The sequence below is a fragment of the Pseudopodoces humilis genome, chromosome 18, assembly GCF_049639895.1.
Source record: "Pseudopodoces humilis isolate 2021_Gansu_Grassland_sample_001 chromosome 18, ASM4963989v1, whole genome shotgun sequence".
NCBI lineage: Eukaryota > Metazoa > Chordata > Aves > Passeriformes > Paridae > Pseudopodoces > Pseudopodoces humilis.
In genome coordinates, this window is record NC_142217.1 from 10,688,085 (window position 1) to 10,704,155 (window position 16,071).

The window sequence follows — 16,071 nt, forward strand, 5'->3', positions numbered from 1 at the left end:
TTTGGTTTTTCCTTGCATCTTATAACCTACATTTTGTCCTGGGACATGGCAGGAAAAAAAAAGAAAAACTGAAATAAAAACCAGGCAGCTTAGGGTACTTACCAAGGAGAGAAGAATAGAGTTTCATCAAGCTGTAACTCAGGTGAATAGAGGATGTTTTTACAATGACTTTGCAATGATGGTCAATAAAATCCAAACAGGGCTCAACTAGCCACATAAATAAGTTATTGACCTACCAGGAGAAAAGGAAACAGCTATGTGACAATGCAGGACTCTCCACATTCCCCACTGTTCCTCAATTTACCCTCAGTCAAACGTAAGGCATCAGAAACTGTCCAGCTTGGCAGAGGGATCAGGAAAGGGCCCGTGAGGCAGTACTGAAATGTTTACAGTCACACCATCACTCTCTGATGGTGAAAACAAGTTGCTTTTAGCACAGAGAAGTTTTCAGTGGGAATTCTGTTACCCAGTTACTAATCCAGACAGCAGAGCAGAGAAGCTCAGCCTAGAAAGACTCCTATCTTGCTTAGGCAACAACAAAATTATTCCAACAGAAACAAAGGTAAGGGTTTCATCCTCACTTAAAAAGAGGGTCCCTACAGAGGGCCCAGCCCAGATACTGCGCCCCAGCAGGAATTCCAGCATGCTGGGGCTGACTGGTACCTGCAGGAGTGCCACAGCATGTGGGTAAATACTCACCATGGCTGGTGGCATCTCAAACTGGACAACAGGACCGAAACATGACCTACCCTCTTCCCAGGGACTAGTACTCAAGGAGATGCATTAAAAGGTCAGGCTATCTGTTGGTTAAGGAATAATTGCTTTACTCTGATGAACTAAGAAAACTATAAAGAAAGAGCTCTTCTAGTCTTGGTACTTCTTTGGAATTTGATTCTAATTTCCTGCAAAAACTCAAAGGGAGTCTTCTCAAATCGTGTAAGTTTTCTACAGCTCCAATCTTAATATCATTCCAATTATGTTACTAGATTTTAATGCCCAATAATAGGGATTTTAAATTTTCATTAAAAGCTGATTCTCATCAACACCTATTTTTATTTGCATCTACAGAAAACAGTACAATACACAGCACACACAAGCAATGAGGTGAAAAAGACTTTGAAGACTAAACTGTAATGGTAATAATAAAAAAGTTTTGATTCTGCATGCCTGCCTTCAAGTGGGCAAACTGTGAATGTCACCTTGTAGTTAACCTTAGATTAACTTAAATTAATCTTAAATTAGACATGTGCAAAAATGAAGTCTCGTACCAGCTCTACGTGTTCTTCCTGCAGGTTTGGAGGCAGAGTTTTTATGTAGGAATCCTTCAGTGGCTTCCAGCCTAATTGTTGTGGGTCCATATAGATCATACCACACCTGGGAAGATCAAACACCTATGGTAGAGGAATACATGTGCAAGGTGGGGCAGTTCAAGCTTGAATGCTCTCACATTACCTGCTGACAGTTGCTGGAGATGCCTGCTCTAAGTCCGCCGGCTCAAAGATTAAACTCATTTTTGAGCTCATCTGAATTATTTCACCACTCATTAAGCATAACTGGAAGAAGAGCATCACATAAACATGGTCTAGTCATGTCAGTGCTGATCATACAGTCAAAGCAATGTCTGTCATAAAATCACTGAACATTTCACTAAGTGTCACTCCTAATTCATTTGTATCCTTCCAATACATGATACTTTATGACCTTGTCTCAACTTTTCCCTGTCTTACTGTAAAGCTTGCAGAGACACAGAAATTTAAATAACTCTGCAAGAAAAAGGAGTTATGACCTTCAGCTTTTTTAAAATTTATTTATTCTCAATATTTTAAGCAAGTTCAGTTTTCAGTCACAGAACTGAGTCCATGCATTTCATCTTCCTAAAAGGGTCAATAAAAAAGTCTCAATGTTCAACATCATTTCAAAAAAGAAGGAGCAACACAAGGCTTCTAGGGAGAAGTAATGGGTTAATATTATCTAATACCATCTAAACCCACTCATACAACTGGGGAAATAAAACAGTGCTTTTAGGCACATCAGCCTTTCCTGAATTTCACACCTCCTTTGACTAATGTAGTAACAATATTGCTACAACTAAAATTAAGTATGTTTATTCAAGGACAAGGCTACAGGCAAATATTAGGCTACCTTTTTATTATCATCCAGCACAGTGTTCATGTTCTCTATCCAAACTGCATCCACAGGGCCATCAAAAATAATCCACTTGCGATCGTCTGTGGTAGAAGATGCTTGTTCCCTGAAGGCCTTCGCAAGAATTCCATCAGACCACTCATGACTTACAGGATCAAAACTGCCATACAACTGCCCCATAGTAATGGCTTTGGGATTAATAACTTTGTATTCAACAGCAAATTCATCCATGGCATTCGCTGAGTAAAAAGGCAAATACATGAGTTTGAGAATTTTATAGGTTAGTTTTATTCAACAGCTGAACAAGATGATGCCTGAGGATCCTGATCTTGAGCTACTCTAGCTCAAAGCAAAAAAACCCCAAATATTTGGCATCTAGGTAGCAATAAATAAGAAATTCCCTTACTTGTACAAGGCAAGGAAGAAGTCTGCTGTAAAAAAACAATGAAAAAAAGAAAAAGCAGAGCAGCATAGATTTCATGTATTTATGGAAGCTACTTACAATATCCTATCAGAGCTAATTGTTTCAAGAGTATTATACACAAATAAAATGCCTAACAAAATTCAGAAAAGCATAAACATAGCTATTAGCATGGCTTCCTGTTCCAGTAGATGTAGACAAAAATACTATCAGACAAACATACCAGACAAAAACAACTCAATTAATAGAAATTCTACAGTCAAGAAAGAAGAATATAAAGACAATTAACAACCTGGGCATATCTCAGCAAAGGAAAAATAACAGTCATAGAATTGATTTCATTTAATGAGAAGCTTGTGGCTGAACAATGTTACCTGCACACAAATCAGCCAGGGCTCCAGCCAGCACTTTGTATGAACTGGTCTTCCCACTCATAGGATCTCCCACAATCATGAAACCATGGCGCACCAGCATCATCTCGTACACCTGCCAGTGAAGGAGAGCCACTCCTTAACATGGCACAAAAGCAAGTGTTACATGTTATGTGAATGAAAATAGCAGTCACTCTCCTGCATTCAGATGTGACACAACCAAATCTCTGCTCTCTGCTGGCTACACACATTAGCTCCTTCACAGACTGTCTGAATTACAAAATCACTATGACCAAAGCAGGCTTTTATTCCATGATTTTTACTCATTAAAATCATGACATTTTTAATAGTCCATTAATTGGTAAGGACACTACTAGCTATTCATCATGACACAGACAGTAAATGAAGAGTGTTTCTGCTCTTGTGCTTTTCTTCCCCAGAAGTATGTGAAAATAAACCTGAATAATTTTTCCAATGAACCATGGCACTGGTTGAAGATTCAATTTTTCAATATTTTCAGTTAGTGCCTTGATAAATAGGTCATAGTCTGGTGTAGGAAGAACCACTCCAGGAAACAGGTCAGATATGATACCCTGTTAAGGAAAGACAGAATAGAACACTATTTAAACAGAGGCTACAAGAAGAGAAAATTCCCAAGTAAAACAATATTCACACAGATAACAGGAGCTTAAAACCAAATGTCCTCAGCTGGACAAAACTAACTTTTAGGCAAACCATAGCCATGGAAGTATTCTATATACATGAAATAGAAATCTGTGCCTGCAGTTCTCATAAACACACTGCTATTTTAAAAAGAAGCTTAACCTTTGCAAATTTGCCCCCATCAGGATTACACAAAATGATGTGAAAGGAGTTGAAAGAATTTCAGTGATTAAATAGAAGGGTATGTGTTCCAAAATTTCAGAACAGTGACTCTGGCTGTGCTTGTATCCTAGCTTTTAGTCTTCAATATTGATTGCTTTGTAGCTTAACATGGTCTTTATTTTCTATTAAAGCAGCATGCAAACAGAAAAACAAAAAACTTTGCCATTTTTATTCTGAACTCAAATTTCTAATTGACCTTAACTTAATTATCCACATCTCTTTTGGAGCACAAAGCCAGAATACAAACTTCAAAGAATGATTTCCACTAATGAAACAGCACAAGATGATTTTTCACAAGATACCGTCTAAAACGTTTTGTAGAATAACTTCAAAGCACCACTGAAAGTTTGCTTTTCAAAATAATCCTAACGGAGCCAAAGAGTTCCTCCAGATCCATGGACTGAAATAACTGTACACTGTGGCATCATCTAGATCAAACTGTTCTAAATTAAGATAATGACCTGTTTCTCTGAGTTCTTACAATGGATCTCATCGTCAGAAAACCTCAAACACACTGGTCTGATACCTTACCTGAAACAGTGGCACATCCTGGGACAAGAACTTGGCCAAATTAACATCCAGCAAAGCCCGAAGCAACAACACGCTTTCATTTTCAGTTGGGTACTTCAGTTTTAGGTTCCCTGCTGCTGTCAGGACAGATTTCACCGCACGCATTCCGTAATCATAGTGGTGCTGAGATGACAACTGCTCTGAGCACAAACGGTAAGTGGCAACAATTTTCTGGGCAAGACTGTGGATAGTAAAATATTATGTATAGTGAAAATATCTCAGCATGCAAGGAAAATAATTTACTTTCCTGTATATACAAAGTATCTGCAGTGATTCTAAGACACAGCAGCTGACAAGATGGCCCAAGACACCTGGGAAGCAAGACTGTAGATTATGCCGTACTAGAGAATGTGTGCATCATCTAGGAATTCTGTTTGATATTTTGGTACATTTTCTAAATGATTCTGTGTAGAAGTGCACATCTGGCAACATGGGGTGGTAAGTGAGGATTGATAAGAAAGCAGGAAAAAGTACTTTCTAGAGAAACAAAACACAGACAGCTGTCCATATATACCTCACACACACATATATGCCTTATAGAGGAATGAGGTATATCACACTCGACAAAGGTAAAAAATTCAGCATGTCTTACCTCTTAGAGTCCAGAAATCCCATTGAATAAAGTGAAATTTCCCCAATCAAGGCATAATCTGGGACCATCATGGCAACTGTTCTGAACAGTGCCTGTAAGGAAAAAAGTAAGATGCCAGCATTTGACTAGGGAATATTGTAGTAAATTGTACCTATTTTGTAAGAGTAGCACCTCTCCATAAATTCACGAACGCAAAGAATTCATGAATCATCTGAAATCTATGAGACTTCTTTAGAATTCTATTCTATTTTCATTTAATCAAGAGGTTCAAGAGGTCTGTGCTAAGCACTGCAGTAACAAATGCTTAGAAAGAGTCAATTCTAAAGAACTATGAATAGAGAAAAGGGGAAGTGACATTCATCTGATTTTCATAACAGACAAACTAGCACATGGTGTGGCTAATGCCTTGTAAAAGATCATGCAAAGAATTGTGGCAATGTTAGAAAAAGAACCAGGACCTTATCAGTCTTCTGTAACTTCTACTGAAGTTACAGAAGTGTCTCAAAGTTATAATAAACTTAAATTGGGATTTGGATCACCAAGCCATTGTAAACCCAGAGAATTTTCAATTAGACAGAGCACAGTTAATGCTGTAAACTGCTATCAATATGATTAGACTGAGACCTTTCTTCTGTGCATTTTGTACAACCTTAACTATTTACTAAAGCTTCACGAAAAGCACAGCAGGATACACTTGAATAGATTATCAGTTGTGCTGGTTTTGGCTGGGGTAGACTTAAATTGTTTCACAGGAGCTGGCCTGAGCTGTGTTTTGGATTTGTGCTGGAAGTGTTGATAATTCAGGGATGTTTTAGTTATTGCTGAGCAGGGTTCACACAGAGTCAAGGACTTTTCTGCTCCTCACCCCACACACCAGCCAGGAGAATAGGTACACAAGGAGCTGGGAGGGGACACAGCCAGGACAGCTGACCCAGGGATATTCCAGAGCATATGGGGTCATGGTCAGCAGAAGAAGCAAGAGAGGGAATGTTCAGAGTGATTGCGTTTTTCTCCCTTAAGCAACCATTACATATCAGTTTATTATTTCACTGATGACTTTTTTATTACTATAGACTAGAACCTGCAAATTCAGGTTAATTTTTCCAAGAAAGCAGGATTTCAGACTTACCTTCAGATTATCAGGCAACTCTGCCCTTCCAGCATAGCCAGGATTCATAGTAATAAATACAGCACATGTGGGATTAAGAGAGATCTCCGTCCCTTCAAAGATGAATGTTTTGAGTTTGCGAATTATAGCTTGCTGGATGCTGAGTATTTGCTGGGCAACTACAGATAATACCTCAACCTAATACAGACAGAACAGATTGGAAAACATAAGACACTTGGAGAACCAATATAAAATGGTTTTGTTTACATGTTTTGATGGCTGTATTTGTGTTCCTCTAGGGAAAAATCACCCTGAGCCTTTGCATTAGCTGCCTATTGAAAAGATCCCCTGAAAGTCAGTGCCAGTGTTCTTTACTCAGCCAACAGAGACTGATCAACAGAGGCTTCTAAAAGCCTCCTCAGGGAAATACCGTGTGTCTGAACGTAGACATCTAAGTTAGTTGGACAGGAACTCCCTCTGGAGGCCTCTAAAAGCACTTTCCCTTCAACTCAGACACAGAAAGAGTTTAGGCTCTCCAGAAAAACTGATTCACTCAATGGCCAAAATTGAGGGTAAACAATAGGTATTGTTTACCTATTGATTGTTTTAAAGTATAAACAGAATATTGGAAAAGAAATGCTAATGTTTGTATTCACAAGAAAACAAGCTACAGCAGAAAAATGGAAAAAATAAGGAGTTAAAGATACTAATACATACAAAATAGAATTTCATTAAATTTCCACATTTACTAGTATGTACTGAAATAAAATTTTATCAAAGTAACAATGAAACTTATCCAAAGTCATTAGTGACCAAATTAAACAAAACCAAAAAGACCAGAGTAAGATCAAGGGGAGAATTAGATGTGTCTGTTTACACAGCTTGATAATCAGGTCACTCAGTTAGTGACACTCAGCTCTAGTCATTACACAAATCCTTCCACTGGCATTTGTCTGTCCTGTGCTGAACATAGACACATGCAACTCCACAGCTGTAGATTGATTTCTCAAGGAGAATACAAGAACATTTCTTTCCCAACAAATGAGTGACACAAGAAAAAAAACTGTAAAGGAACATTTTTTTTGCAGCTAAATTGACCCAGAACACAACACGTCCTCAACACAGCACAGGAAGGCACGTACTTCTAGAGAAGGCAGCTGAGTGCCTATGTCTGTGTCACTGTCAAAACAAAGAGGTTTCACCACTAGTAAAAGCAGAAAATTGGCAATAATGCTGTCATGTCTAAATCTAAAACTTCTTGTGTCTTAAATTAAAGCTTTCTCATTTTATTTGTCTGAGTTAAAACATTACCTCAATTCTATTGAACTCGTCAAAGCAGGCCCACGCCCCAGCTTGTGCCAGCCCCTTAAAGAACTTGCCCATCGCCTTGTAATCGAGGCCATCGGAGCAATTAAAGACAACACACTACAACAAAAACACAGAGAACATGTCTCAGTATTACCATAAAGTCCACTATAAAATTCTTAGCATCTAAAATGGGAAGAGATTACTGTTGCTAGTTTTGGATTAGAAAACCAGGGTGCCATATAGACACAGTCTTAAATGTGAGCTTGTTGTCAACTATTCCCTTGAATAAAGAACAGAATCATTAGGCTGGGAAAGACCTTTGAGCAACTGTAAATGAATAGCTACAAAACAAGCAGCACTTGCTTAAGAATTGCATTTTAAGAAATATCTACATATCCAAACATAAACAGTGAAAAGTAAAAAAAAAAAGGGGGGGGGGGGTTGGTACCTGTTTAGCTATTGCTTTTGCTAGATCTTTAGTTGTTTCTGTTTTGCCAGTTCCAGCAGGCCCTTCTGGAGCACCACCAAGATTTAATTTCAAGGCACCCATTAATGTCCTACATTATCAAGAACACAGGCATTAGAAATAGCAATCTTTAACGTCAGATTGTTTCTGAATGGATTGATAAGCATTTTCCTATACAGGCTCTCCTGAAAACAATTTACTACTACAATCTACTGATTTTGCAGCTTGCCCTAAAAACCCAGTATTGTCTCATAAGTGATTCCTAACTGTGGAAGGTCACATTTGGTCACTTGGTCTAAAAGGAATATCAAGGCTTTTATTACATGCATCCACCTTGTATACCCTCAATCACACAAGAAAATGAACAGTGCCATGAGCAAGATGGTAGAGTCTGCAAAAGCACACATTTCCCTCAAGTGGCACTTGAAATGGCAAGAGCTTGAAGCTGGCTTTATAAATTCAGCCAATCTTTAGAAATTGATGAGAAAGCATAAAGGTTGTTACAAAAACCTGGGGATCACATTGCTTTTCAAGTGCACATCTTACTAAAATGAGATCCCTGTTAACACTGGAGTGATCTGATTATTTTACAAAATCCTCATTGAAAGGCTTTCACTCCTGTCTTGAGGGCTCGCCAGAATTGAAATACCAAATGCCTTTGAATATTTCAACCTTGAGGACTGAAGTATTTCTATTACAACCTCTTGCAAGCAAGAGGAACAGGAAGCTAACTGTATCTGTCTAGGGCTCTATAATTACCTCATTTATCTTACAGGCAGGCATACCCAAACTGTATGTCATACTTAAGATAAATTAATTGACCAGTGCTACTGTAGAATTCTTTGCAGTACCAATACCATTTGCTGCCACCTCCTTTCAGAAGCACCTTCTTGGATAAAGTAGAAGCAATTACCCTCCTGGTGTAGAAGCCTATATATATTGTAAATATTTTTACCATATTTGCAAAAAATCTACAGGAAAATGTTAGCTGCTGAGGTTCCTCCTATTATTAACTAGAACAAATGAAAGTAAGTACAGATCAATCCAAAAAAAGAAAACATTATTCACAGACAATATGTCTTTACCTATAACATCGATCTGTCAGTGGGGTTATAACCAGACGTTGCGAATTGCCCAGATACTCATAACCATATTTCATTTCTGTTGTGATCATTCTCACTATCACATCATTCTCTGTCCAGTAGTATCTCAGCTGAGAAATCCACTGGAAGTCATTCAGATCTGTGACTTTGTCTTCAACCAATTTTGAGACCACATCACGAGCTGCAGAGTAAGACACAGATTGTTTAAAAAAATCTACTCTTCTACTGTGGTAGTTTACTTAATACCACTTTAAAGTAAAATTTACTTAGAGCTATGTAAAAGCAATTCAATGTTTAGAGGCTGGTTTTCATGTTAGAGAGGAGTTTGCAATTGTTTTGCATAGGGAATCAGCTGAATTGTAACTAGATTACAGTTTCTGTTCTAAATAGATGGGAGACCCTTGTGCAGAACTGAGCAATCCTCATTTGCCCAAAGAACTGAGCAATAACTCTGTAAAGGTTGATTCAAGTTAGAGAAAACATTTTAGGTGCCTCTCTCCAATAGTCCACGCAGCTAATGACAGCAGCACTGCCCCAGATGGCACAGGGACAGCAGGAGCTGCACAGTACCGTGCACATCGATGACAATGAGTGCTCCGAGGGTCAGCCGGGCTCCACTGGACAGCTTTCCTCTCACTAACTCAACTATGTCCTTGATCTGTAGGTTGCTCTTCTCCAAGAAATCCTGTCACAGAAACAAACACAAGCATTAGTGTGATGCTGTAGCCAGCAGTTCCCAGGTAATAAGTGACAGTACAAGGGCACATGGTCTTAAGCTGCACCAGGGAAGTTTACATTGAATATTAGGAAGAATTTCTGCATAGAAAGAGTGATTAAACATAGGAAGGGGCTTCCCAGGGAGGTGGTGGAGTCACTGTCCCTGGAGGTGTTTAAGGAGACTGGATATGGCACTCAGTGCCAGGGTCTGGTTGACAAGGTGGTGTTGGGTCTTGGGTTGGACTCAGAGGTCTTTTCCAACCTCATTGATTCTGTGATTACTGCACTGTACAGAGAGATTTATGCCTGCACTTTTCTCTGAGGCTTTCCATGTAGAGACAGGAATTAGAAATAAAAAAATACATAGTGTTTAGCAATGGTCTGCCACTTTTAGTTTGGTACTTTACACCAGTATCACTCATAAATGAAGTAATAAAATTTCCTTCAGTAGGATTTCTCCTGATACACACCAAAGTAAATGGAAACAAACCTCTGCTGAGACCCAATGCAAAAGGAAAAACAAACTAAAGCACTGCATGAGTAAATTGCAATATGTTGTTGATTGAGGATCTTCTTTGTGAAGAAGCTTTTTATTAATTAATCAGAGGTCAGTGCCTAGAAATAGAAAGTTAGAAGAAAATCTTACTTGTAAAGCTTTTTTCCTTATAGCCTCAGATACTTCTTCTGTCCAGTAAATGGATGAAACACAAATAACTGCCTGTCCAGGCCATTGAAGTACCCATTCTTTTCGAGGAACCTTAAACCAAAAGATCAATTTCAAACACAAGTCATATAAACACATTAGATTATGGTGCTGATAACAATTACTTTCCTCAACTGTCTTTTGTCTCATGCTGCAAATAAATGAGAATCACCATCTAAAGCTTTGATACTTTTTCTTCATGAAACTTCAGAATTAAAACTTTAGATTAGTACTATTGAACAAGAAAAGCTGGATTCCACTTAGCTTCAAACTGTGTTTTCCTTGTTAAGAATTTGAGCAACATATTAATGTATATTTGTTTGTGAAATCTAACTTATACCATAGTTCAGGAATAACTACCTGGCTATATCCTTTTATGCCACCTTGAAGAACTTGTTTTACACTGGCCAACATCATTTCTTCTACTTGTAGAAGCCATTTTTCTACCATGCCCTTCAAGAAAGGAAAACAGTTAAGAGTCAGTGCACATTTCTTGATTGTATTCTTCTTCAATGACAAATTATTTGAAATGTGTTAGACTTAAATATGCTTTCTTTGGATCTAGGTGTTGTATATAAAAGGAATAACAGTAGAAATTACCCAAAATCTGACTGGTAATACTGTATTCTACGCTGTCTGAAGGCAGGTATATTAAACTCACTCTAAGGACAACCCAACTAAAGAAACAGCTGGATATGTTTCATATAAGTATAAACAAAAAACACAGATTGCATGGTCAGCTAAGCCTGCTCATTTTAACTCAGGGCATGCTTTGTTTCTGTAGAATTAAGGGAAAAGAATATCTAACTCACAACATGCCCCACCTTTCAGAGGAATTTACTGCAAAATCAGTATGTCTTACTCCTTTTATAGGAAATCCTTTTTATTCTAGAATATCAGTCTGCACTCTCACTTCTCTAAACTCCTTTCATGATGTGATCCTAAATGGTTTAAACCTAATTCCTTCAAAAGCATGCACTTTATGCAATGTGTTATATATTAATCTAATTTAATATAGTAAAATATTAAAAAATTACATTTGCTTTCATTGGATAGATTTTATCTATGAAAGGAACTATTTCTTTCTCTGAACTGATCATGCCTATGATCTCCAGATCTTCCGTGAACTCCAGTTTAGCAATTCCTTCAAAACACTTCTTTAAATGTGGTTGTACTCGAAGTGGATCCTTTGTTTCAGACAGTATTTCAAGCAGCTCGTCATTAGACAGGAAAAAGAATCTGCCAGAAAAATACAATTATTTTCCAATCATGAAAATTGCCATTAAAAATCTCCTCATACAATTGGTTTTATTTTTTCTTAAGATACTAGTGTATCAGAGAGGAAATTATCATCTCAAATCCCTTTCCTTAAGCAATTTTTAACATTATAAAACCCATTGCATCTCTTTTTTCAGAATTTCAATGTGACCACCTTTTTATACAAAGGAAGAACAAGGGTTCTCAGATTCAGGCAGGAAAGACCAGACGGCTCCAGCCAGCCATTAAATACTCTGTGAAAACCCTGAATCCTGCTCCTCATGATCATGTAAAACTTCCACAGACCACACACCTCTGAAGAGGGTGGGGCAGGGACATAATTGCATATCAGCCCTGGGAAAGTAGAAAGCTCCTTCAAAAATACCCTGCAAGTAATAATGCCTTTCCCAGTCAAAGTTTACATTGTGACAGACAGATTGTGCCTCCCCATCTCCACCTGTTCTGGCATTTCACAACTGAGGAAAACAAGATATGTCTGGAGATGAGAACAGCTTTTCATTTTTTGCTGCATGTGACTATGTCCCACATATGTTTATAAAATGAGATTTTTAAGTTCAGTAGAAATGGTCTGCAAGAGCTTATGGCTTCTTGTTTCTAACTTAGGCCTGTTTAATTAATTTACCTTGGGAAAAATAATCTTTTTGACTCCAAGTAAGTATTCAGCCCCTTTTGAATGTCCTCTAAGAGAGTATTTGCTTCCTGAAGTCTGTCTAACATCTTGGGTTGTTCAGTTGCTACAAGTACCTTTGTGTCTTTCACCTTTGTAAAAACAAACACATAGCAGAAACTGCTAAAAATTGCAGTAAGTTTTACATTAAAGTTGTTAGCATCAATCACATATATCGCAGGAGACTAAAAAGCTGTAATTCTTTTCTGTAGTGTGCTTTTATGGTATTAAATATGTTTGCATTATTTGATAGCTTTGCTCTTCAGACTGTCAATTTTACCAACTTGAACTTTATAGACATTAATGAAGGAAATATCAACAAGTAAGATCTTTGGCACTTGCTCCCATTTCTTGACTATGCTACATTGTTTTCCACTCACAAATAAGTTCTATCAGAAACACAGCACATGACAATTATTCCCTGTTATTTCTTTCTAATAATACTCCTCTTCAGAGGGTTCTATTTCAGTACAGGCCTCATCATTCACAGACAGTGGGACAGGTCTCAACTCCTATTTAGTTACATTGATTATTTCAACATCTTCATCACACAACCACACACTCACAGCATTTTTGACAAACATCTCAGTTCACACCACCACTGTCTGGCCTCTTACTCAACTTCCTACTTACAGGGAATTGAACAGGTTACCAAATTGCACTTCCTATCCCCATTATCTTAATGTGACACACTACCATTGACAGTCCATATTCACTAGATTTTTGAATAGCTATGCCCACACATATTAGAGAACAATCACATGAATAAAAAATCCACTCAGTTGCTCCAAAAGTGTGTACACCCTCGAAGTCTAACTCTCACTGTATCCAGACAAGGCTTTGTACCTTGTCAGTGAAGTCGTAAGCAGATCCTGAAAGCACAAATCATTCATCTTTCTACCTAATTCTGACCATTTAGCTATAAGAAAGCTAGAACATTTAGAATTCATGTTCCTTAAGCTATAATTCACTTTTCAACACCCAGCCTTGACAGAAATCTCAATACAATAATGATGCAATCTACAAATTCACTGCAAGACTAGGATTTATTGGACTTTAGTAAAGGATTTTCCACTTCATAGATACAAATACCCAACTGCAGAACAGTGTATGTGCATGATATTAATATTCATGTTACCAGATGTGCATAAAAATGCACAATTTATGAAATGTTAGTACTTACCACTTCTGTCATAATGTTTTTCCAGTATGAATCCACAATCTTAAACTTTCTGCCCTCTTCAGGCATTTGAGCTATAATATCTTCTGAACTAAAAATTGGTTCCAAATACAACCATGTTGCCTGACATTTTAACCAGCTATCTATAATATCTTGCATTAAACACAACTTATCTCTCCAAGCCTGCAATAAAAACATTTAGCAGTTAACCAAAATAAGCAGTTAAGCAAAAAAATAAAAAAATATGAATATGTGTTCTTAGTTAACCATTCTCTAGTATCTTATCATGTCAAAACACCTTGAAGCACTTGGGGAAAGCATATTATGTGACATGCCATGATCTGGCTTTTCCTTACCACACATTCAGCTTCTATTGGTTTGATGAAGGGAGAGCCACACACTGTCTGAGTCTTTACAATGTGATCATCCAGCAATAGCTGGATGTCATCCACTGCTGACAGGATGCTGGTGTCCTATAAACACATGACACTTCGGTAAGTCAAATGGCAGTCACTTTATTTCACCACTCATTCAGTTTCCTGTATCCCCCTTCTCTATGATGTGAAGATACCAAACGGAATCTCCTCTGTAAACTTCCATTTCAGGTCCAGAGACTGATTGTTTTGTGATGGGGAGCTGGTGCCTTCTGACTCAATCTTTTGCACTGTGATTTTTGTTCCTTCTGGGCAAGTTAAAATTTCGCTACTGCCCAGCTTTCCATACAATCATGGGGAAGTCCTCAGGTTTACAGATTTGTTAGGATGAGTATGTGAGATCACAAGCTGTCCAGATACTAAAGTCCACGTAAAAAGAGTTATAATAATGGAGACATTTGCCCAGCTGTGGGCTAAGATACAACTTTCAATTGCACCACAATGAATCAGCAGCAATATCCCTCTAATATTTCTCAATTGGTATTCAGAACCAAAGTAATTATTTTCAGATATATATATTGATTTGGTGTTTACTTACAGTATCCCTGTATTTCGCCAAACCAAAGTGCACATTGACCCACTCCAATTTCATTTTCTCTATTGATTTCTCTAAGGAATACTCCTTACTTGCAGCTGCTCCAACAGGTTCTATTCTAAATTGAAATGAAATATATCTTTGAAATGATTTTGTAACATAACTGAAGAGAAAAAAGAAAAAGCAGTTGTAGGTAGAGTTGCATATCAGACTACCTTGCACAATAATTTGTTAATAATATCACAGACTCTTTCTTCAATGAATATTTTTCCACTTTCAGCCTCACCAAGTTAGAGATATTGATATTAATTGGAAGACAAATACAAACAGAAAATTCTGAATGAGCAAATTAAGTGATTTAGGAATATAAGTGGATTTTTATACCTCTGTGCTACAGGAACAACTCAGAGTTCACACCTTGATAAATATAGCTGATTTTACAGCATGTTCTAACAGCACACAAAACCCCAAAAGAACTAAAATTTGGTATCTGAGCTATGAAATATGATCTCCAAAAAATGAGACTAGATCAAATTTCTTACTGTTCAATAAATTTGGAGAGTCCACAGTCCAATATGTATTTAAGGTTAGTGCTTTCATCCGGTTTGATCTCACATCCTACAATTTTACTAATCTGAAAATAAAGTAAGAAATAAATCTATTATCAAGATGCATTTTTGTAAAATACTTTCAAATAGCAAACAACAAACTCTAATAAAGTATTAGTGCAACACCCTAATTTGCTCTTCTGCCATTAATTATTAATTTAAAAATGCCACTGCCTGAAGCATTCATTTCAAAACTGGATCTATCATGTCACAGGATAAAAAAGATCTTGGACTGTCAGTTTCTGTGGCAGAATATTTGCACAGTTAAAGCAAAGTTTAAAGTACCTGCTCCCAGTGTCTCTCCTTCATTCCACGATTGCAGGCAATTGACAGGACGGGAAGATGCTGTTTAAATTTATCAAGCTTGAATTTCATGGATTCTGCCATGCGCCTGGGCACCGGCACATCTGGGAAGCTCTTACTGAGCTTGTACATGGTCCTCCACATATTTCCAACCTCTTCATTAATTTCATCAGAATTCAACTGCTGAAGAGGTCCTGAATACAACAGCATAAAAAAAACCACAGCAGGCACATCAGCACAAGGAGATTCCAAGGGTGGTTAAATATTTTTAATCACTGTCCTCTAACTGGAAATCAATTGTGTTACAAAAAATTATCTTAACGCAAAATCCAAGTCAGTAATTTTATTTCACCCTGCTTAACAGCACTTATTCCTTAAAATTATTTTCTCACAACTAATCAACCCTCTCAGCTTCTCCTTAACTAACTGCAAATAACATGTTTCATCAAATGAACATCAAAGCCTCACCATTCATCCATTCCTCAGATTTGGTATGGAAAGTATATGCTGTTACCCAAAGCTGCTCAAAGGGTTCTTTGGTTGCAATTATAGATTGCAAGAGAGGAAATTGAGTCTTCTCCTGCCCAAGCAAATCTTCTTCATAATTAATGCCCTTTTAGGGAAAAAGAAAATTATATTATTCCCACCAAAAATTCCTGTTGTTGTTTAAACTTTTA

General features: G+C 37.5%; 1 protein-coding gene across 1 annotated transcript in view; it reads right to left on the reverse strand.

Moving 5' to 3' along the window:
* DNAH3 (dynein axonemal heavy chain 3) overlaps positions 1-16,071 on the reverse strand; it is a 49,051-nt gene that overhangs the window by 20,256 nt on the left and 12,724 nt on the right. Inside the window, exons 16-38 of the mRNA XM_005522938.3 lie at positions 15,863-16,007; positions 15,377-15,588; positions 15,026-15,117; positions 14,487-14,601; positions 13,871-13,987; positions 13,518-13,697; positions 12,290-12,426; positions 11,427-11,628; positions 10,750-10,842; positions 10,333-10,443; positions 9,540-9,654; positions 8,952-9,150; positions 7,849-7,957; positions 7,404-7,517; positions 6,114-6,290; positions 4,985-5,076; positions 4,354-4,573; positions 3,396-3,530; positions 2,941-3,052; positions 2,143-2,384; positions 1,453-1,553; positions 1,269-1,374; positions 103-232 (exon numbers count right to left, since the gene is read on the reverse strand). Of these exons, the coding sequence (XP_005522995.2) occupies positions 103-232; positions 1,269-1,374; positions 1,453-1,553; positions 2,143-2,384; positions 2,941-3,052; positions 3,396-3,530; positions 4,354-4,573; positions 4,985-5,076; positions 6,114-6,290; positions 7,404-7,517; positions 7,849-7,957; positions 8,952-9,150; positions 9,540-9,654; positions 10,333-10,443; positions 10,750-10,842; positions 11,427-11,628; positions 12,290-12,426; positions 13,518-13,697; positions 13,871-13,987; positions 14,487-14,601; positions 15,026-15,117; positions 15,377-15,588; positions 15,863-16,007 (3,256 nt within the window). The remainder of the gene's footprint in view (positions 1-102; positions 233-1,268; positions 1,375-1,452; positions 1,554-2,142; positions 2,385-2,940; positions 3,053-3,395; positions 3,531-4,353; positions 4,574-4,984; positions 5,077-6,113; positions 6,291-7,403; positions 7,518-7,848; positions 7,958-8,951; positions 9,151-9,539; positions 9,655-10,332; positions 10,444-10,749; positions 10,843-11,426; positions 11,629-12,289; positions 12,427-13,517; positions 13,698-13,870; positions 13,988-14,486; positions 14,602-15,025; positions 15,118-15,376; positions 15,589-15,862; positions 16,008-16,071) is intronic.